Source organism: Equus quagga, chromosome 1 (genome assembly GCF_021613505.1).
Source record: "Equus quagga isolate Etosha38 chromosome 1, UCLA_HA_Equagga_1.0, whole genome shotgun sequence".
Lineage (NCBI taxonomy): Eukaryota > Metazoa > Chordata > Mammalia > Perissodactyla > Equidae > Equus > Equus quagga.
This window is the reverse complement of record NC_060267.1, coordinates 12,871,701-12,895,493: the sequence shown is the minus strand read 5'-3', so window position 1 is coordinate 12,895,493 and position 23,793 is coordinate 12,871,701. Positions and strand designations below refer to the sequence as shown.

General features: G+C 34.0%; 1 protein-coding gene and 1 pseudogene across 1 annotated transcript; one reads left to right on the top strand and one right to left on the bottom strand.

Annotated features, from left to right (window-relative positions):
* Nucleotides 1-5,228: 5,228 nt before the first annotated feature.
* Nucleotides 5,229-5,749, bottom strand: LOC124250836 (olfactory receptor 6C2-like; annotated as a pseudogene).
* Nucleotides 5,750-15,171: 9,422 nt separating this feature from the next.
* LOC124248527 (olfactory receptor 6C70) lies at nucleotides 15,172-16,110 on the top strand. Its single transcript, XM_046678660.1, has one exon. The coding sequence runs from the start codon at nucleotides 15,172-15,174 to the stop codon at nucleotides 16,108-16,110; it is 939 nt and encodes a 312-aa protein (XP_046534616.1).
* The last annotated feature ends 7,683 nt before the right edge of the window (nucleotides 16,111-23,793 follow it).

The following is a 23,793-nucleotide window of genomic DNA, read 5'->3' as shown; positions in this document are numbered from 1 at the left end:
AACATCCAAAACTTTGTGGCATGTAGCAATAGTTTGTTCTTTTTCAACATTGTATAACATCTCAGTGTATTAATCTGACAAAATTTATTCACGCTACCATTAATGTACACTGAAGTTGGCATTTCCTGCTTATCTCCATTAGCACTGGTAAGAATATCTTGTATGTAATTTTTGTTTACATATGCATGCATTTCTGGTGGTAATATACCTAAGACTTTAAATGCTGGTCATCCAGTATATTTTCCAAAGTTGGTGTACCAATTTTCACTTCTGTGAGCAGTGTGTGAGAATTCCAGTTTCTCCACATCTCATTTGGACTCTGTGCCAATGCATGTATGTGTACCTGTACTCATATCTCATTTTTATATGCTTAATTGCCATTTAGATATTCTTGTATGTGAAGTACCTATTGAGGTTATTTTGCTCATTTACTTTGTCTTTTAAATCAGTATTATTGAGATATAATTTTTACAAAATAAAATGTATCAATTTTGTGTGTGAAGTTTGACGTATTTTGAAAAATATATCCACCCAATTACTCACCACCCCATAAGACATGGAACATCTCTATCATCCCAAAACAGTCCATCGTGATGCTCTGAAGTCAATACACTCACTACGCTCTTATTCAGTCACTGACCTGCTTTCTGTCACTTTAGATTTATTTTTCCTGTTCTAGAATTTTAAATTTATGGGATACAGCATCTGTTATTTTGTATCTGACATCTCTCACTAAGCAATTAATATTTTTGAAATTTTCCATTTTATTTTTTCTAGTAGTTTATTCCTTTTGTCTTTGGGTAGTTTTCAATTTATGAATATACCAACCTATTTTCTCCATTCATTTTTTGATGGACATTTAGGATGTTTACAGTTTTGAGCTATATGAATAAAGCTGCTAAAAGCATTCCTGTATATCATTTTGGGGATATATATTTTCAGTTTTCTTAGGTAAATAACTGGGACAGCGATTGCTAAGACAAATGATAAATATGTTTAACTTTATATGAAACTGCCAGAATGTTTTCCTAAGTGGTTGTATCATTTCACCCGCCCACCAGCAATGTATGGTACTTCCAGTAGCTCCCCTTTCCTTGTCATGACTTACATTCTCAGCTTATATTCTAATTGAAGCCATTCTCAGGAGTATGTGACTCATTTTAATTATAATTTGAATTTCCTGATGAGTAATGATATTGAACTTCTTTCCATGTACCTCTTGGCTATTCATATTTCTTCCATTATGAAGTGTCTAGTAAATTTTTTTGACCATTTCTCATTGGTTATTTTTCTTGTTAGGCTGTAAGCTTTGCTGGTATAGTCATGTGTCACTTAATGATGAGGATACGTTCTTGTGCCCCATCTTTTGCTACCAACATCTTTATTAGTTATTGCTGCATAACAAAACAAACTTTGTAACTTAAAATAATACACATTTATTTTCTCATTTTTTGTGGGTCACGATTCCAGTCACAGGTTAACTGGGTGTTTTACTTCAGAGTCTCTCATAAGACTGCATTCAAGGTGTTTGATAGGACTAGAATCTCATTTGAAGGACTGAACAGCAAAAGGTCCATTTCCAAGCACATTGTGAATGGGCTCATCAGTACTAACTTTCACTCAATAAGGTTTCTTTGGCCAAAGAGAATACTGAATGCCCACTCTACCAAAATCAGAGATCTTCAGTAAACCTCTCATATAGCACCATTCCTGGGGTGGCTAGCCAGCCATCTCATGGGGGTATGATTATATTGGACCACTTCCATGATGGAAGGGGAAACACTTTTTCTCTCTCTAGACAGTAATTCTGGGTATAGACTTTTCTTCTTTCCTATGATGTTTTTTCCAAAACTATTATCCATGATCTTAATGAATACCTTATTCAAAACCATGGTATTGCATACAACATTCCTTCTGATAAGGAAACTCATTTTACAGCAAATAAAGTACAATAATTGTTCATGCTCATGAAAGTATTCCCTTATCATCCTGAAGCAATTGGGGAAACAGCAATGGGATGGCTTTTGATAATGTAGTTAGAGTGAGAGCTGGGGGCAACACTTTGCAGTATCACACTTTGGATGCAATTTATGCTCCAAATCAGTGATCAATATATTTCATATGCTATTTTCCCCAAAGCCAGGAAACAAAACTCCGAGCATCAAGTTGTGGAAATTGTGTTGTGTTCTTTAAGTACTACCCTTATTGATCTGCCAGTGAAATTTTGCTTCTCTTCTGTGCAACTTTGGTCTCTGCTGGTTTATAGGTCTTAGTTCCCAAGGGAGGAATGGTTGCATTAGGCAACACAGCAATACTTCCATTAAACTAGAAGGGCAGACTACCACTTGTCCAATTTGTGCTCATCATGCTATTGAACCAACAGGTACAGAAGTCGGTTACTGTACTGGCTGGGGTAAAAGATACTGATTATCAAAAGGAAATTATGGGGCAGGGAAGACGATAACTAAAATTCACAACATTGCCTAGGACACAACTTCAGAGTCTCGCGTCCCATGATAATGGAACACCAGAGACCCAACACAATGTCATAGACTTGTCAGGGGTGAAGATTTAAGTCACTCCATCTGAAAAGATTCTATGACCACATAACATGTTAGATGAGGGCAAAGGGAATATTGAAATGGGAACATATTTAGTCACTTAGCAACTTTGAAATTTTTAATATAGGATCGTTGACTATAATCACTATGCTGTGCATTAAATCTCCAGAACTTGTCCATCTTCCTGTTGTAAGTTTGCTCTCACCATAAAAAAGGAATAATAATTATATGACATAATAGAAATGTTAGCTAATGCTACAATGGTAATCATATTGCAATGTATACATCTATTGGACCAAAACATTGTAAACTTTAAACTTACAAAACGTCATATGCCAATTATATGTAAATAAAAAAATTATAAAAGCAAACAAAAAGAAATGGGAGCAGAAGAAAGTTTTAAATATTAGCTATTTAAAAATGACTACTTGCAGAAATTGAGACAATAATAGTTTTATTTTTCTTTAACATACACTTCTTTTTTTATTGACTAGCAATTTTTTGTATTTATAAATAAATGCAAATATGCTAAAACAATAAATTAAAACATTGAAGTGCGAGAAAAAATATGTCCTGCCCTTTAACATGCATAACCTCACCCATTATTAATATCCCCCACAAACACACATTTCTTTTTATTTCTTTTTCCACTTTTCCACTGTCCTACAATCTAAACTGTGAAGTATTAATAATGAATAATAGTTAACTTTCTATTTCTGTAGCTAAGTTACAGACTATCACGGGGGTATGTCTCAGCTATAACAGGAATGCATATCACCCAAACACCAGAGGAAGGATAAAGTGACGGAGACTTTGTGTATCCCCTTCTGAGAAGAAAGTTAGGAGGCACATGAGACAGCCACATTATGTTAGGGGGAAGAAGGATTTTTTATCGTTCTTTCTTTATTTGGAAATTATCATTAAACCTTGAATGTACAGATGTAAACCTAACAAGGAGTGCACCGTGCTGGATCATTCTATTTTCGTCCTATCTCAAGTTAGAATTTAAAAATAATTAGTTGTACAAGATTTGGAAGATGGAAGACAAGCTGTGATAGTTGCTTTTGAAAACTGATGGTGGTTAGTTAACATGTCTGAGATTCACAGATATGTCTCCAGTTTCCAGCTTGTTCTCTCTTTAATCTACTTCCATCTAACTCTTTCTTTGGATGGTTGAATCTGCTGAACAACAGTGGCCTTAGGTCCATTTCCTGATGCTCGGTGGTGGGCCCATAGACACCCCTGGACTTCACCACCAGCTGTCCTTTGTGTCACTGCTTCCCGCTGTGAACCGACTTGGTGATTCCTTAGATCCTCCGACGCCCTCTGTCAGACGTGCATTTCCCCAACTCCTCCCACAACTACGTAAATCTTGGTTCCTCTGTTAAATCTCTTATCCCATAACTGATAGTAATTCTGCTTCCTGATTGCCATCCAACTGACACACAGTATAAATATTTTTATTTAATTTGTTTAATCTATTTGAGTACTTTACAACTCATTTGGTTGTCTATATCTTCTCTTCACCAAATCAAGATGTTTTTAATTTTCTTGGAAAGAAATGCAGTAGGAAATTAGGAAAGCAAGATACAGAATAAGACAGAAGTTCATTTAATTCATAGTTCAGTTACTTTAGAAACTGTGTCATCTTGAAATCCTTGTTTTTAAAATTGTGCTAACAAAAATATAAAACTACTTAAGTTGCTGTAGGTAAATAAAGTGGAAAAGAACTTTGGGTAGATGAGTATTTATTTTGTGTTTACTACATTGGCATTCTAAAGACCTGTTATGTGCTCAAAAACACGAATTATTATTATTTTTCATAGTCTTCGTTTCTACTTTTTGGGGTAATATTAAGTAACTATAATCCAAATTCTTTTACTGTTTCCAGAAATAAATTTTCTGAAATTTTCCCTCGTGCCAGTTTTGAACAACTTACATCTTTCCCAAGTTAGATATTCATTCATAATTTACTCATTTATTAATTCGATTTAGAGTTTTTTGGGATTTTAAGATTTCTCAGTTACAGATAATTTGTTTCCAAAACTTTCCTTATAGAAACTTTGTTTTAGCTCTGCTTATAAAACTTTTTTCTCCTTTGGTTACTATAAGTCTCAAAGTATTACATATTAGTTTGGTATTTTGGTTGTCCGTAAAAGTTTGTCTTATTACTGTCTGAAAGTAAGGGTGAAGATTTTTATTAAATTTGAAATGATTCTTTTAAGTGTTTTGTAAGGTTTAGAAAGGAATCCAAACATAATATACTTCTAATTTCCTGAATGTTACTGATAATATTCACATCATTCTATTTAATTTCTTTTTAGGTTGTGTAAAATAAGTGAGTGATAGTGAGGGAAGATGTTTATATTCCAGAAAAATAGTCTCATCTTCTATTAATGAGAGACCTTGTACTGGTTGAAGTTAAATTGAAAGGAGATTTTTACACAGTGGGTGCCCAAAGCAAGTTTCAAAGGCATGCGAGAAGGTTAACTTGTTTGGGCTATAGATTAATAAGAATAAAAATGAGTTTAGGATTTTCAGGAGAATTTTCAAGTTATTATCATTTTCTTTTCAGTGATTGATCAAATTCACCACAAGCTTACTCGTGTGCAAGAAATGCAATTCTTTTGATTGTGTCATTGAAAGCATGTTTCACTTGATTGTTCCTCAACGTATAAATGAAGTGTTCGACAAAGGGACAACAGAGGTAATGAGCACCGACACCCCTTTATTAATGTCCACCTCTTCTTTGGCTGAAGGCTTGATGTAGATGAAAATGCAGCCGCCAAAAGTGATGGAAACAACAATCTTGTGAAGGACAGCTAGAAAAAGGTTTTTTTCTTTGCTGAGCAGAGGGGAATCTTAGAATTATAGTTACGATATATATGTATGACAGAACGACACCAATTAATATAATAATGAATGTCAGTACTGCGCAAATCATAACAACCTGCTCTATAAACAACGTACCTGAGCGTGAGATCTTAAAAAGGGAGCTGCATCACAGCGAAATGATCAATAGCATTGGAGTCTCAGAATCCCAGCTGGAGGCCCATGCCAAGTGGTGTGATGATGATCATCAACTCAGAGATCCAGCAGCAGAAGACAAGGATAATACAGACTCTGTTGTTCATGATGGTCATGTAATGCAGGGGTTTACAAATTGCCATATAGCAGTCATAGAACATGGCTGCGAGGAGAAAAACTTTCTAGCTCCAAAGAGTCCAAAAAAGATATTTGACCGGCACAGGCATTATAAGAAATGGTCGTTTCTGTTGATAAACAGCACAGGAATCTGGGAATACAGACCGTTGTGAAAGAGATTCCTAAGAGAGATAAGTTTTGAAGGAAAAAATATATAGATGTTTTAAGATGAGAATCCATAAGTGTAAGAATGATAATGGTCAGATGTGCAGTTCTGCTCAAAATGTATGTCAAAAATGAGAATATAAAAACCAGAACTTTCAGCTGTGGATCCTCAGTTAGTCCCAACAAGATGAATGCCATTATTCCTGTGTGGTTTTTCATTATTACTTTTGATGTTTAATGCAATCTGTGTGCAATCAGGGAGAAAGAAACTGAGATCTTCTCAGTGATAAAAAGGAGCATACCACCCAGAAAAACAAACACCAAATTATTCCCTCCTTCTTTTTATTATGGATTCTATGACCTTTATAAAACCTGGTTACAAAGATCTCCCCTGAAAATGGCTTTGAGTTCCAGTACTTCCATGTACTCTGCCTGCTGGAATCCCAATCATGTCTTTGAAAATAAGTGTTCTCCATTCTGCACTAGGAGCCTTAAACAAGTCAAGAAAAATATATTTTGATTTTAAAAGTTCAGAACTCAAATCTTGTCATTCAATCTGATTCTTATTTTTTTCTAGAAACACATTATCTTCAAACTTTGTTTTACTAGAGTTTAACACACACACACACAATTTTGTTATATAAGTAGTTTTCTGGAATAATTTTGGGACTGTCAAATACAAAACATCAACTACTTTCCTTTTATATCATTCACCTTAGCTCAGGTTAAACCCCACTTAACTACTGTGTTTTCAAGACCACATTTAAATAAAATTTTAAAAGATTAAGTCTATTGACCTCAACACTAACTATTTCATTCTTTAATTTCCATGCTGTTTGTAGATATCTTCTCTACACAATTACCTGTTATTGATTACCCAAGCAACTTAAATCTCTCTTCTTTTTCCACTAGTAGATTCATACCACGCTTGCCCAAGTAATAACATCAGGCTTAATGCCAAAAATAAAGGATATAATCCTGATCTTACTTTATTCTTTTGTTGCATTTCTCAAGGTGAATGTCTTTTTAAAAGCTTATATAGTTTATCGATTTTCTTTGATCCCTTATTTTCTGCTTTGTCCTCATTTGGATACTTCTCCTAAAATGCTTCATGGATGTGTTTTACTTGCACGTGTCATAAATAGAGATGCCGCTGAATATCCTACTTCATAGTATCTTCCCATTCTATGCTCACCTGGACTTCTCTTCACTTTCTTATTGCCACGGGCAGTGAATGCCCTAGAAGCTAGACCACTTGATCTTCTCTGAATTCCAGTCCCACATATTCCAGACAAGCAAAACACAGGCATTTTTCTTTGATTATTTAACAAGCATTTCAAACATAATATGACCATTGAGCCTGTCGTCTCTTCCTTCTGAAGAATTGTTTTCCTCATGCCTTGTCCCATTCCCCCTTTGCTCACTCAATCATGGGAAACCTATCGCTCCATTTGCATTCCACATTTCAGTGAACAACACCAGCTTTCTATCAACTGTTAAACCAAAAGACATGGATATCATCCATAACACTTTAATTTTTCACTCTGGTTTTTAGTCAGTTATCATTTCCTTTTGATTCTATCTCAATCAAGTTTTATAAATCAGACCTACATATAAATCTCTCACTTTGATTTAAAATCCATCCCAAACTGATACCCTTATCTTGTTAGAAAACATACAGTCCATTTTCTACATTGTAATTACAATAACTTCTGATACACCACCTCGATTTCTCCTAGACTGGTCAGGGGTAGCTGCCACGTGCCATATGCCTGCATTGTGCACTATCACAGCACTAGGCTTATTGCTTATTTGTGGAACTGTGTCCCAGCTTTGATAAATACGTATGATCTCACTTATGTATGAATCTAAAGTAGTCAAACTCATAGAAGCAGAGAGTGGGATGGTGGTTATCAGGAGCAGGAGGAGGAGAAAATAGGGAGCTTCCAACCGATGGAGTTAAAGCTTCAGTAATGCAAGATGAGTAAGTTCTAGAGATCTGCCACACAGCATTATGACTCTAGTTAAATATTGTATTGCACACTTAAAAATCTGTAAAGAGGGTAGACCTCATGTTGTGTTCTTGCAAAAACAAAATTGAAAAATAGAGTATACAAATGAGACTTGAATCAATGGAAAGACACTTCTTGTTCACATATAGAAATGTGCAATAGTATTAATATGTTAGCTGTCCCTAAATTAATTTATAAATGCATGTAACGTCTTTGAAAATATCAAGAATTCTTGTAAAATTGACAAATGCTGCTAATATTCATTTGGAAAAATAAATGTATGAGTTTCCTAAAGGAAAAAAAAAGAGAGCAAGACTTAGACACAAAGTTAGACGAACCAAAAGTTTTAGTTTCACTTCATGAATGAAACAGTTGGGAATAATTTATATTATATTTTTTCAATTTCCACGCCTCTTGTGGCTGACAGTAATAGCCTTTTATCTTTTGTGGAAGTTGAATAGGGAGGAGAACAAGAAGACATTTGGAAGAAGACCAATAGGAATTTTAATCTGGATCCCATCATTTCCCAGCGAGGTGTAAGGGGGACAGAAAATTAACTTCCTACATGATTTACTACCCTCTTCCAATAAAACGGATTCAATACATAAGACTTGCATATTTTCTGTGAGACTGTCTAAAAGGAATTTACTATGCATGATACACTGTAGCCGCTAAATAAGATGAAGTTATCATTATATTGTCCTCTTTATTCAAACAAAAAATAGCCAGATGATTATCTGTAATTATCACTTGATTCAAGGTTAACCTTCTATATTAAAAAAATTAAATTTCAGAGCCAGCCCAGTAGCGTAGTGGTTAAGTTCATGCACTCCACTTTGGCATCCCAGGGTTCACAGGTTTGGATCCCAGCCATGGACCTACACACTGCTCATCAACCATGTGTGGTGGCGTCCCACATACAAAACAGAGAAAGATTGGCTCAGCAGATGTCAGCTGAGCAACAATCTTCCTCAAGCAAAAAGAGGAAGATTGGCAACAGATGTTAGCTCAGGGCCAATCATCCTCACCAAAAATAATAAATAAAAATAAAATAAAATTTCACCAAAAAGTTTAAATATATTTTAATATTTCCCACCTTCCTCTTTATATTTATCTCCCATCTATCTCTCCATTAACATCATTCTTTATCTTAGAAGATTAAGAACATTAAAATAAAAATGTTATGGACTCTGAGAAATATTACTGGAGACTACATCAGGACTACAAGTCTCTCATTTACTATCTTTAGTTTCTGTTTCAATAAATTTATCTTAAAGAATATTCTTGATCATAAACTCCACATGCTGCCCTTTTTTTTTTTTTTTGCCTTGAGTCTTTCCTATTATTTTTTCTTCAACTCTTTTTTTTAATTTTTTTTGCTGAGGAAGATTTGCCCTGAGCTAACACCTGTTGCCAATCTTCCTCTTTTTTTGCTTGAGGAAGATTTTCCCTGAGCTAACATATGTGCCAATCTTCTGTTTTGTATGTGTGTTGCCACCTCAGCGTGGCTGAGGAGTGGTGTAGGTCCACACTTGGGATCTGAACCCATGAACATGGGCCACTGAGGTGGAGCATGCTGAACTTAACCACTATGCCATGGGGCTGGCCCTTCACTTTTAACTTTCAATATTTCTTTCATTAAAAATACAAACTCCAAGCTTGTAAGTATGTACAACATAATTTGTGAACAAGAAACATCTGTTCTATACATTGTTGTTTACTAAGATTGTAAAGACAGTGATAAGGGTGGTGTATAAGTTTGAAACAATAGATTATAAGATGTGGCTGAAAGCTATAGAATACAACTTAATATAAAAAGCTAGGTCTGCAAGCAAAATTTGGGAATGTGATCTCTTTGTATCTCTCCAGAGTGAGCTCAACTGGCTGTGGATTATTTCACATATGCCAGGAGGTTTTGAAACAGTGAGTTTTAAATTTTTTCATTCTTTATACAGGAATAATTTGACATTAAAATTCTTCTATGGAGTTTCCATTTTTATTTATACATTCATATCCTCATCTATCCATACCAATCTCTATGTTTATAGTAATATCATAGATTCTTTTATTTAATGTTATAATTCTTTATTTATGGTAATTTCTATTTCAGTTGTCATTATTTTGCAAATTTGGTCTTCAAGAAGGCTCCTGTGTCATTTCATAATTTCCCTGTTGATTTTTGAGAACAGTGATACCGTCAAATGTTTTCTAGGATTTTTCAAAACACAAAGCTAGAAAAAAAAAACACATTAAGAAATCATTAGTGGGCCAGCCCCGTGGCCGAGTGTTTACGTTCGCCGTACTCTGCTTTGGCAGCCCAAGGTTTCTCTGGTTCGGATCCTGGGTGTGGACATGGCACCACTCATCAGGCCACACTGAGGTGGTGTCCCACGTACTACAACTAGAAGGACCCACAACTAAAATATACCACTATATACTGGGGGGATTTGGGGAGGAAAAAACAGAAAGAAAAAAAAAGATTGGCAAGTTGTTAGCTCAGGTGCCAGTCTTTAAAAAGAAAAATTCTAGGAGCTGGCCCTGTGGCCGAGTGGTTAAGTTCGCACGTTGCACTGCAGGCAGACCACTGTTTCATTGGTTCGAATCCTGGGCGCGGACATGGCACTGCTCATCAAACCACGCTGAGGCAGCGTCCCACATGCCGCAACTAGAAGGACCCACAACAAAGAATATACAACTATGTACCGGGGGGCTTTGGGGAGAAAAAGGAAAAAAATAAAATCTTTAAAAAAAAAATTCTAGTTTAAAAAAAAAGAAATCATTAGTTTACACTGCTGCCTCTAATTCTAACTCAACACCAACGAATTTTTCTGTCATTCGTATTTGCTTCCCCCGCCTCCTTTTTTCTGTGGTGAGATTTCTAATTCTCAATCTTAATATATTTACTAATTTGCCAAGTCTTAAAATTCACACAGAATAAAATCAGAATTGTTCTATCAGTGCCACCAATAACACACAAACTATAGAAGTTAAAGATGCATTTGTAATCCTTTTACTCTTTAGAACATATCCCATGGAGAATCAATGATTAGAGCATGATATTTTTAAAAGTTACATTCTAAATTATTTTTGTGTGTTTCTTTGCTTTTTACTCCTGCGATTTTTTTATTGTGTGAAATACTATTACTTTATTTGTTTCTATTTATTCTTAACTGTAGTTTAATTCCCTGTGATATGGTACCTCAAAACTTTATAATATATAAAATAATATTTTGGTTGAACAATCAGAATTTTATTTAAAATGTATACTCAAAAGAGCTGAGTGAGTTCATTTCGTTTCTTGAAAAATTTTTTGCGTGAATCATATAAGAATGTCAATCTTTCAATTGTAGATTTGTTTATTTATTTAAAAAAACTTCAGCACTGGAATGCTAGGTATGCTATCAGGCATTAGATATCTGTCATCTATCTATCGTCTACCTATTATCTAAGGATCATTTACTTAATTGGAATTATTGCATAATGGTTAACAAACTACACTTTGGAATCAAAGATCTGATTGCAATCCTGTCTCCATAATTTCTAAGCTTTTTCACGAGGGTGAGCAAGTCAAATGATTTCCCTGATTCTGTTTTTTTAACAGCAAAAGAAAAATGCTCATAATTATGTGCATTTTGCCTATTACGATGATTAGATTGAATAATCTATGTATGATAATTAGCACAGTACTTCATGCATAGTAATGTTCACTACATGACAGGTGTTATAATAATTAGTAAGGCTTCAAAAAAGGTTGAACTTGGGTGCACATCCTGAAATAACTCAAGAAAATATTTGCACTCAAGACATAATGTTGTGCAGAAGTTATAATTATTTTCTTAATATTTACACAGCTGCTATTAAAAATATAAGTAGGAGTAGTATTTCTTAGCTACCCATATGCTGTTCTCCTAGTGATAGTTTACATATTGAAAAAAAAAAAACCCAGGAATGCTCAAAAAGAATTCTCTTGGTATCTTGGGACATATGTAATTATTTATAATCCAAAATAATCTGCTAGTTTGCAGTGTTTACATGATTGTTTTGAAATGAGTATTTTTTAATGTGACAACTTAAATGGTACTTTATATCATCATGCTTGAAACAAAATGCTTATTTTTAATTAAATGAAAAAGACAAAGGCCAACTGTGTTTTGTAGGCTCTTTTGAATATTTTTTCATCTTAACTATTTCTCCTCAGGGACGCTATCCCTTTAGACTTCCTGTAGGGAAGCATTCACCCCATTTATGTAATTTGAAACTAGCAAGTATTTCCCAAGTTTCAAGCTAATCATCTCAGTTATGATAATCTTTATGAATGTTTGTGAGATGGGATTAGATACACATCGTATAAATTATCTGTTATTAAAAAGAGGAGTTTATTAGAAATCTTTATTATCCAAGGCATAGACACTACCATATGTTCAGATATATGTCATAGTGCAGAATAATTATGTTACTAAAATAGTCACACTAGCTCTCTGCTTTGAATTAAACTGAGAGATTATTTTATACTAACTTTCCTGCCCACAAAATTAAATATTATTTTCCCATGAGTACATTTGCCTTTTATTATGATTGATCCTTGCTCAGGTAATCTAGAGGGAAAAAAAGACATCAACATATACTACTAGTGGTAAGTAAAATAGTGGTGGTACTTTTCTTTCAAAATTTTAAGATTGATTATGAATACCATGCAAGTTACATACAAATAAATAACAGTGATTTAAGGGTGGTATTTTATTATTCCTCTTTGAAAAAAATATTCATTATTCTTCACTTACTATTTTCTGAATCAGTAAATGCAAGAACATGTAGTTTAATTTATGCACTTGCATTTGCTTTTCTAATACTTTAGTATTTAAATCAGACACTGCACTGGAATTACAGAGGAAGAGATGATTATTCCACTGATGTCTAGATAAAGAGAGCCTGAACAACCCTAGATGACCATCAAGCGTAACAAGGTTGGAGGACACTTTTTCCTGGAGAATTGATTTCACATGTTTAGATACATTTTCAAAAATAGAACAAAATAGCTGTTTTGGAAGGGCTAATTCTGATCAACACATTAAGCAACAACAACTTAACATTCATAATTATTAATTGCCAAATCTGCACTGGTCACAGAACAAACATCTGCTTCACAGCTTTGAAATTATTCTGAAATTATACCAACACTGAACCTATGGAAATGCTCAACGTCTTTTGCAGAAAAAGTAGAAGTTAGAGCAAGGACATATTAACAAATTGAACAGGACCAAATGAAGAGGAGATGAAGGGAGAAAGATTCAGATTCATCTACGGTTCTCTGAGATCTACCGTTTCCATCGACAGCCTGGAGATATTTCACTGGAAAATTAGTATAAGAGGAGAAGAAATATGCTAAGAAATATGAAGTTAAAAACAACGATTTGCTAAAAGAATAAAATTGTTAATCTAAATAATGTCGGGTTTATGAATTAGCATATGAGGTAATGGGCTCAATCATGTAGATGGCAAAATATTATGTATTCAATAATAAAAAGATGAACTACTTCAGAACAGCCAAAGATGTTGATTGGCAAAATTTAATGAATAAGAAGCAATTTAATTTAAATAGTTTTTATTTAAAAGACAGAAACATCGCACATTATGTGATGTAGTTGATTTTTTCTGTCTGTCAGTGCTTATGTTCTAAGTTTATTTGGAAAGAGTTTACATTTTTGCAAATTAGTAACAAAGATTTCCTCAGGCTAAGAGGAAAATGTACATCACTAGATTTGTTTTAGTTGAAAATATGGCTATAAAATATATAACCAGTGTTCTGAATTCATTAATAGTGTTTTTTGCTTTTATAAAATAATAAATTAGAGAAGTTTGGAAAAAAACATGTTTTATTGGATTGTTTGCTTTGGTAGAATATTATTAACAGAATTTTTAGTGAAAAATATGAATACACTATAATTTAATATCTCACTGAAAGAGTACTTTTATTTTCAATTACTGTTATTTTTGTATGTATTTGCAGAAATCATAACTGCATGTACCGTATGTGGACATTGATAAAAATGGGTCAGCTTGTATATACCTTCATGTAATTTGGTATCTAAAATACATTTATAATATTTTTAGTGAGAATATATATTCATCAATGTCCTCACTTCAAAATGTAACTATCAGAATGAATGAAATTATTTAAGGAACTGCTTATTTTTAAATATTTAGATTGCTTTCTATTTTTCCCTCTTAAACTATGCCATGACATATAGCTCATATCTAAATATGGAAGTTGCATTTCTTTTTGAGAAAGGTAAGTTTCCCATTATATATTCTAAACATTTTTTTCCTCTTTAAAAAATTGTTTTGTCTGTTCACATTACTGGACTATCTTCTTATAATAGCTTCAATTTATTATCTTGGATATTCTTTAAAAATTTATTCGTAAGTAATAAAAGGCCTGTTCAAACTTTAATCTTAAGCCTGTGAGACAGTCTTAAACAGTCTTAAAACAGTGATTTTTCACTCTCACAGAGTTGCATCTGGAAAGTAGGCTTAGACTCTAGATATCTGTAACTGGGTGGAGACTGTGAAGCAACATAATTCATTTTCTGTGTTTTCTCTTTTAATCTTAAAGGTCTCGACTACATGTGGCAAAATGTTGAAGTCCTGAATAGATTATTATTTTTTTTAAACATGGTTATATCTGCCTTATGTTCAGTTCCAATTCTTTCCTAGATTCAACTAGTATTTATTTTGTTGTATTATACACCTACACTTTTTTTTTTTGTCTTTTTCTGTGTCTTCATCAGTAGTTCATATAGAAGTTATAAAAGGCTATAATGGAGATCTAAATGTCATTTTAATATGAAATCTAAAGTTGCATAATTTAACTATACGTCTTAATTCATTGTACTGGCATAATTTTATTTTGGTGAAGTTAATAATCAAAAATGAATGAATTATTTTTGAATCCTGAACCAAGATTTCATCTAATTCATTTAACAAATGGACAAATTTGGAATTAGTTATGATTGACTGGCAGTTGTAAGCAAGGGTGAAAAAACCAACTATTATGGGTTTTGCAGGTCAATTTCCAAAACTGAGTTGATCTCTATAGTGCTTTTTAAAAATAGTTTCTGTTGCACAGTTCTACATCGTCTTCAACGTCCACGGAATATTATCTTGTAAATGGGTATGTTTGTGAACATGAATCCTTTTATATATCAATTCTTGAATATAAAGCTTCTCACACAGCTTCTTATTTTTGTACCTTTTTATTTCTAGAATTTGACTGAAATTACAAAAGAGAAATGAAGAACCATACAAGGCAAATAGAGTTTATCCTTCTGGGACTGACGGATAATTTCCAGTTCCAGATTGTAATTTTCTTCTTTTTACTTCTAAATTACATGCTGAGCATACTAGGAAATGTAACCATCATTGCCCTAACTCTACTAGATTCTCATCTCAAGACCCCAATGTATTTCTTCCTCCGTAATTTCTCTTTCCTGGAAATTTCATTCACAAGTTCTTGCATCCCCAGATTCCTAATCACCATTGTAACAAGGAAAAAGACTATTTCCTATAATGGTTGTATATCTCAGTTATTTTTTTACATATTCTTGGGGGTTACAGAATTTTTCCTTCTGGCCGCCATGTCCTATGACCGCTATGTTGCCATCTGCAAACCTTTGCATTATACATCCATCATGAACAGCAAAGTTTGTCATCAGCTTGTACTCAGTTCTTGGGTAACTGGATTTTTGGTCATTTTCCCTCCACTGATTTTGGGTCTTAACCTTGATTTCTGTGCTTCAAATATCATTGATCATTTCATTTGTGACATTTCTCCCGTCTTGCAACTTTCTTGCTCTGACACACGTTTACTAGAACTGATTGCTTTTTTCTTAGCTGTGATGACCCTCATTGTCACATTATTACTAGTAATCCTTTCTTACTCTTACATCATCAAGACAATTCTAAAATTTCCTTCAGCTCAGCAAAAGAAGAAAGCCTTTTCCACCTGCTCTTCTCACATGATTGTTGTCTCCATCACGTATGGTAGTTGCATATTCATCTACATAAAGCCATCAGCAAATGAAAGAGTCTTTTTGAGTAAAGGCGTGGCTGTGCTCAATACTTCCATTGCCCCTTTGTTGAACCCATTCATTTATACTCTGAGGAACAAGAAAGTTAAAGAAGCCTTCCAAGCTATATTTAGAAAGATATTTTCTTCTTCAGACAAGTAATACTATTTATTGAAATAATTAACATGAGACCATAAAAGGGATATTGAACAAAAATTATTTTCACTGTCCTAGTTTAAAAATTGATCTCTAATATTTAGTTATTTGGATCACTTTAGCTTACCCGAGCTTAGAACTCTTCCCATTCTTTACATTCTGACTTTAACTTATTGTTCTTCAAAATTAAACCTATGTTAGAAATATAAATGGAAAATTTATTTTCTCTGAAAGTATGTTAGAGGGGCCGGCCCAGTGGTGTAAGCGGCTGAGTTCACTTGCTCACTTCTATGGCCTGGGGTTCACTGGTTCGGATCCCGGGCCCGAACCTAGCACCACTTATCAAGCCATGCTGTAGTAGGCATCCCATGTATAAAAAGAAGGAGGATGGGCACAGATGTTAGCTCAGCGCCAATCTTCCCCAGCAAAAGGAGGAGGTTTGGCAGCAGATGTTAGCTCAGGGCTAATCTTCCTCAAAAAATAAAAAAGTAAAAGTATGTTAGAATAAAATGAATGAAGAGTTTTAACAGAATTGTATAATATAAGTTCTTGGAGAGCTATATCTTAAATAATTTAAGTAAATGTGCCAGGTTTTACTTAAAAGCCATATTATTTAAAATTCTTAGATAAATTGAATTTTGTCATCATTAAATATGCTTAAGATTCTCTAAGACACCTTACTCCTTAAAAGAATAATGTAGAGGATTATTTTGTAAAGTGATTTTTTGAAATGTCAGTGTCGACATAGTAAGAAATTATAATTTTCTTTGAAATAAATCATACATGTCATTTGTGTGATTTTGTTTTGGTATTTATGTTGGATAAATTTGAAAATTGCAGTAGAAAATCAAATATGATTTAATACACAAGTAGTTGGTTTCTCACACAATCTTCTTCAAGAACATATAAGGAAGTTTAATCTCTTGAACATGTCAATGAATATGTTAAATAATTGGGAATATATTATGAATTTCATGACCTGTCATATAATTATTAGTCTTTAATTCTGTACAAGTTTCTCACAGCAAATGATATCAAATATCAATTTCTCAAAATTCCACTGGCTTCTTTAAAGATAAAATTGTGTTTCATTTCCTCCAAAAGTGAAACATGAAATTATTATAATTTTTTTTTACTACAAGTGTCAGCTCTTAGAACACCTAGATGCCACAACTCTATAGTTGTCCTAATGTATATGCCATTATACCAGTCGGTTTATACCATAATGGTGATTAAGCTGTTAGCACAAGATTATCTTCCATATGTGCCAGTGGTATTTGTTCTTGTCTATGTCCACATTTACCTTACATTTCTCTAGTCAACATTCTTGAAAATATTTATCTATTAACTTTAATGACAATAGGAAAAGAAACATGAATGGATCAACTAAAATTTATTACTAGATTTTTGGTGGACTCTAATCTTCACAATAGATTATAAGAAGATAAGGACTTTTAGAAAGATACATGCAAAGTTAAAAAGACAGACTATTTCTCAAATACCAAGACAAGGATTATTGCTGTCAAGCTGCCTAGAATAACTGGAGAAAATAAATCTGTAGAGTAGTGTGCTAAATAAACTTCCCATAATTTTTCATTATCTGTACAGCCTCATTGAATAAGAAATAAAGCAACACATCAAAGGGGAGGAAGAACTATTCCTCTCCCCTCTGGGCTCTTCTGGCTGGTCTAAGAAATAAACTGACATGAGACAGAACAGGAGAAAATCAAACAAATTTTAATAACATGTATACATGGGAGAAACCCAGAAAAACTGAGTAACTTGACAAAATGGCTGAAGCCACCACCTTATATACCATCTTCAGCTAAAGACAAAGGAGGGTGTTGGGAGTAGAGGTTTGGGACTTCAATGGAGAGGAAGGCAATTTACATGGAAATGGAAAACTAAATGTTTGGTAGAAAAAAGTTTGCTGGGCCATGTATCGACAATGGGACCTGAGAGAGAACTTTGATAAAAATGAGCCCAGCAAAGTTCCTCTCTGTCTACCACACCTAGAGTTATCTGTGGTGACAGCTCCTTCCTGGGATAGGCCTTCTATCTTAAATTCTTCTAGGCAGTTAGGAGGAAGGTCAAAGTTTCTTCCCGAGTCTTTTGTTCTTAAAAATAATCACGCCAGGGAGACACATTTTGGCGTGGCAAATTCTGATTCTCCACAATGTTATGTACTCTGCCTTCACCTCTCTGGCACATAGCATTTCCCTAAATGACAGTAACACAACAATATCTCCCATCCAACATCTTCTTACAATGTGACTTTGGCATTCCTTCCAAGGAGAAGTAGGGTCTAAATTCCTCCCCTTTAATTTGGGCAGAAACTAGTGACTACCCCAATCTATAGAGTTGATGCTATGTGACTCCAAGGTTAGGTAGTAAAAATGATATATCCCTGTCTAGATCCCTCTATTTTGAGAGACTTACCCTTTGAACACAACCATGCTGTGAAAAATCCTGAACTGGCTCTAAGGAGAGAAAACATAGAGGAGTATATACCAAAAAAAAAAAACCCACAAAAAACTGAGGCCCCAAACTGACAGCCAGATTCACCTGCCAGACACGTGAATGAAGGTGTCTTAAGATGACTCCACTTCTCAGTCTTCAAGTCTTTCATATGAGGTGCCAGACATCATGGAGCAGAAAGACCTGCTGTACTCTCTACATATAAATTCTCTGTATAAATTCCTGACAACAGAATCTGTGAGCATAGTAAATGTTTGCTTTATGCCATAAAGCATTGAAGCAATTTTTAACAGGCGTCTCCTGGCATATAGGTGCCTACAACTGACAATTTTTTTCCTTTGGGAATCGAACCAAAAGTAAAACTCAAAGTAGAAACACACAACTCAAAGTAGAAACCTGTAATTGATTAATTGATCGATCTTGACAAATAATAGGAATGTGGTTTACATTTGTCGAAACTCATTGAATTGGTTGCTTAAGATTTGTGCATTTCACTAGATGTAAATTTTACTTAAAAATTGTGAAAGAAATTGAATTCTGGATGTTAGGTTTGCTTTTCACAGTGACGTGGATTATCAATTCTATAATTTCTTTGTGTGTACTCTAGGCTTATGCAAGTGGGGCATTGAAGAAAATGACACTGAAGTTTCTCACTGTGAGAGAAAGAAATTAGAAACACAGACAGGAGGCTCCCACTCATCATATTTGGATAATTTGGAAGTCAGAATAAATGATGATATTAATGGATTATAACTTATTGAGTAAAATAATAATACTTGAGTCAACACTGCCTTACAATAAATAATATATACAGGAGAAAAGAAAGATTGTCTTCACAGTAAAATATGCTAATCAATATAGAAGTAATGATTAAGTTAGCAAATCATCAATGGATGCTAAAACTAGTGGATGAAAATTTCATGAGGAACAGGATATTTACGTAGTCTTAAGATATCTCCTAAGAAATTACTTATTATGGAGAAAATAGTAACTTTGCAATCTAGAGAGATCTGGAAGAGATCACACTAACCAAGCGATCAATTGCCATCACCACAGGGAAAACCGACATTACATGGCTGATAATATACCCTAGGAAGGATCTATCATCACCTCTGTTTTATTCCTGCAAAAACATCAAAACCTCAGTTTCACCTTGAAGAAAAATCAGATGAGCTCAATTAACTTGTTCTCTTCCAAAACCTCAGGACAATAAGGTGAAAGATAGGCTGAAGAACTGTTCCAGATTAAACAACTAAACAGAAATGAGAACTAAATGCAGTGTGTAATCCTGGATTATGCTGGACCTGAAAGAAATAAAAAGATACAAAGGACGTTACTGAAGAAATTTATAAAATTGTATTATGGACTATGGACTATATAATATACCAATGTCAGATTTTCTGATTTTGATCAGAATATTATGATCTTATTAGGAAAGATACCCTGAAAAAGTTAGAGATAAAGAGGCACAATGTCCAACTTATATAAAATGGTTCAGAAAAAGTGTATATATATTTATTTTTATAGTATTAGTATTTGTATATATAAAATATAAAAAGTATATATAATATATAAAGTATATGTATGGAGAGAGAGGGAAAGAGAGAATGACAAAATAAATCATACAAAATGTAAACAGCAATGACTCTAGATAAAGGGCATATGGAGTATCATACTATTTGTGGAATTTGTTTTTAAGTTTAAAATAGCAAAAATATTATAAAAAACAGCTTTGGACTAACACAACCAGTCTCAGAATCTTGTACGACTTCTTGTTGTGGGCTTAGCTTGTCTTACAAGGGGAGTCATGATGGACTATGGGCTGTGCTAAAATTACAAAGACATTTCTTCATTTGTGAATAGTTCACTTAAAATGACTGAAAGCTATTAAATATCCAAGAATTGACTCATTAAGAGTTTCTAGAATTTCATGTTCATACACAAATGTCAGAATATTATTAAACTTTATTGATATCTACTATGTGGTATTTTCTTACAAAGCTTGGATGTTACAAAACATGTGGGAAGATTTCACCTGTTTTCATTCTTATAACTTAGGGAGTATGTTGTCTTGTTTTCCAGCCATCAGTAGTATGATCATACATTGATTGAAGTTTTTACTTGTTATTTTGTCTATCTTTTTTCAATTTTTCTTTGGCTTGAATTTATTTTATTTTATTTTCTATTTCTTTGACGGTTTATTTATTCACATTTTGATTTTTTTATTGAAGTAAAATTGGTTTGTAACATTATATAAATTTCAGATGTACATCATTAAATTTTGATTTCTGTGTAGACTACAACATGTTCACCCTTGAAAGACTAACTAAAATCCATCACCCTACACATGTCCCTAATCTCTCCTTTCGCCCTCCTCCCTCCTCCTTCGCCTCTGGGAACCACCAATCCAATCTCTGTCTCTATGTGTTTGCTGTTGCTTGTATCTTCTATTTATGAGCGAGATCACATAGTATTTGACATTCCCTCTGACTGATTTCACTTGGCTTAATGCCCTCAATGTCACAAATGGCAAGATTTCATCCTTTATTGTGGCTGAGTAGTATTTCATTGTATTCCACATCTTCTTTATCCAGTCATCTCTTGATGGACACCTAGCTTACTTCCAAGACTTGGTTATTGTGAATAATGCTGCAAAGAACACAGGAGTGCAAAGATCTTTATGCATTCACATTTTCATGTCCTTTGGATAAATACCCAGCAGTGGAATAGCTGGATCATATGGCAGTTCTATTCTTAATTTTTTGAGGAATCTCTGTACTGTTTTCCAAAGTGACTGCACAAGTTTGCACTCCCACCAGCAGTGTATGAGAGTTCCCTTTTCTCCACCTCCCCTCCAACACTTGTTATTTCCTGTCTTGTTAATTATAGCCATTCTGATGGGAATGAGGTGATATCTCATTGTAGTTTTGATTTGCATTTACCAGATAGTTAGCGATGTTGAACATCGTTTCATATGCCTGTTGGCCATATATATATCTTCTTTGGAGAAATGTCTGTTCAGATCTTTTGCCCATTTTTTAATTGGGTTGTTAGTGTTTCTCTTGTTGAGATGTGTGAGTTCTTTATATACTTTGGATATTAAGACTTTATCAGATATATGGTTTGCAAATATCTTCTCCCAATTATTAGGCTGTCTTTTCGGTTTGCTGATGGTTTCTTTCACTGTGCAGAAGCTTTTTAGTTTGAGGTAGTCCCATTTGTTTATTTTTGCTATTGTTTCCCTTGCCTGGTGAGACATGAAATATGCTGAAAGTATGAAAATATGCTGCTAGGACCAATGTCAAAGAGCATATTGCCTATGTTTTCTTCTAGAAGTTTCATGGCTTCAGGTCTTATATTCAATCTTTTACTCTATTTTGAGTTAATTTTTGTTTATGGTGTAAGATAATGGTCTACATTCATTCTTTTGCATGTGGCTGTCTGGTTTTCCTAACAACATTTATTGAAGAGATTTCTTTTCTCCATTGTATGTTCTTTCCCTCCTTGTCAAAAATTAGCTGTCTGTAGATGTGTGGGATTATTATTGGTCTCTTAGTTCTGTTCCATTGATCTATGTGTCAGATTTTGTGCTGGTACCATGCTGTTTTGGTTACTATGGATTTGTAGTATATTTTGAAATCAGGGATTTTGAAATCAGTGATACCTCCAGCTTTGCTGTTTTTCTCAGAATTCCTTTGGCTATTTTGGGTCGTGTTCTATATAAATTTTAGGATTCTTTGTGCTGTTTCTGTGAAAAATGTTGTTGGAACTTTGATAGGGATTGTTTTGAATCTGTAGATTGCTTTAGGAAGTATGGACATTTTAACTATGCTAATTCTTCCAATCCAAGAACATGGAATATCTTTCCATTTCTTTGTGTCTTCTTCAATTTCATTAGGCAATGTTTTATTGTTTTCAGTGTACATATCTTTCACCTTTTTGGTTAAATTTATTCCTAGATAATTTATTCTTTTTGTTGCAATTGTAAATGGGATTGTATTTTAATATCTGTTTCTGCTACTTCACTATCAGTGTATAGAAACACAACTTATTTTTATGTGTTGATTTTGTATCCTGCAACATTACTTTATTCATTTATTATTTCTAAAAGTTTTTTGGTGAACTCTTTAGGGTTTTCTATGTATAAAATCATGTCATTTGCAAATAGTGACAGCTTTCCTTCTTCCTTTCCAATTTGGATCCCTTTTATTTCTTTTTCTTGCCTGCTTGCTCTGGCTAGCACTTCCAATGCTATGTTAAATAAGAGTAGTCAAAGTGGGCATCCTTGTCTGGTTCCTGTTCTTAGAAGGACAGCTTTCAGATTTCTCCATTGAGAATGATATTAGCTATGAATTTGTCATATATTGACTTTATTATGTTGAGGTATTTTCCTTCTTTATCCATTCTATTCAGAATTTTTATCATAAATGGATGCTGTCTCTTGTCAAATGCTTTCTCTACATCTATTGAGATAATCATGTGATTTTATTCTTCACTTTGTTAATGTGGTGTATCCGTTGATTGCTTTACAGATGTTGAACCATCCCTGCAATAAATTCCACTTGATAATGGTGCATGATCTTTTAATGCTTTGCTGTGTTCAATTTGCTAGTATTTTATTGAGGATTTTTGCATCAATGTTTATCAGTGATATTAGCCTATAATTTTCTTTTTTGTGTGTTATCCTTGTCAGGTTTTGGTATCAGGGTAACGTTGGCTTCATAGAATGAGTTAAAAAGCTTCTCCTCTTCAACTTTTTGGAAGAGTTTGAGAAGGATAGGTATTAAGCCTTCTTTGAATGTTTGGTATAATTAACCAGGGAAGCCATCTGACTCTGGACTTTCATTTTTTAGGAGGTTTTTGATTACTGTTTCAATCTCCTTTCTGGTGATTGGTCTACTCAAATTCTCTATTTGCTCTTTTTTTTTGTTTTCAAGGAAGACCAACCCTGAGCTAACATCCACCACCAATCCTCCTCTTTTTGCTGAGGAAGACTGGCCCTGTGCTAACATCTGTGCCCATCTTCCTCTACTTTATATAAGGGATGCCTGCCACAGCATGGCTTGACAAGCGGTGCCATGTCAGCACCCAGGATCCAAACCCAGGATCTGAACCAGCGAACCCCAGGCCACCGAAGAAGAGCTTGCAAACTTAACCACTGCCCCACCCTGCCAGCCCCTTTATTTCTCCTTGATTCAGTTTTAGAAGGTT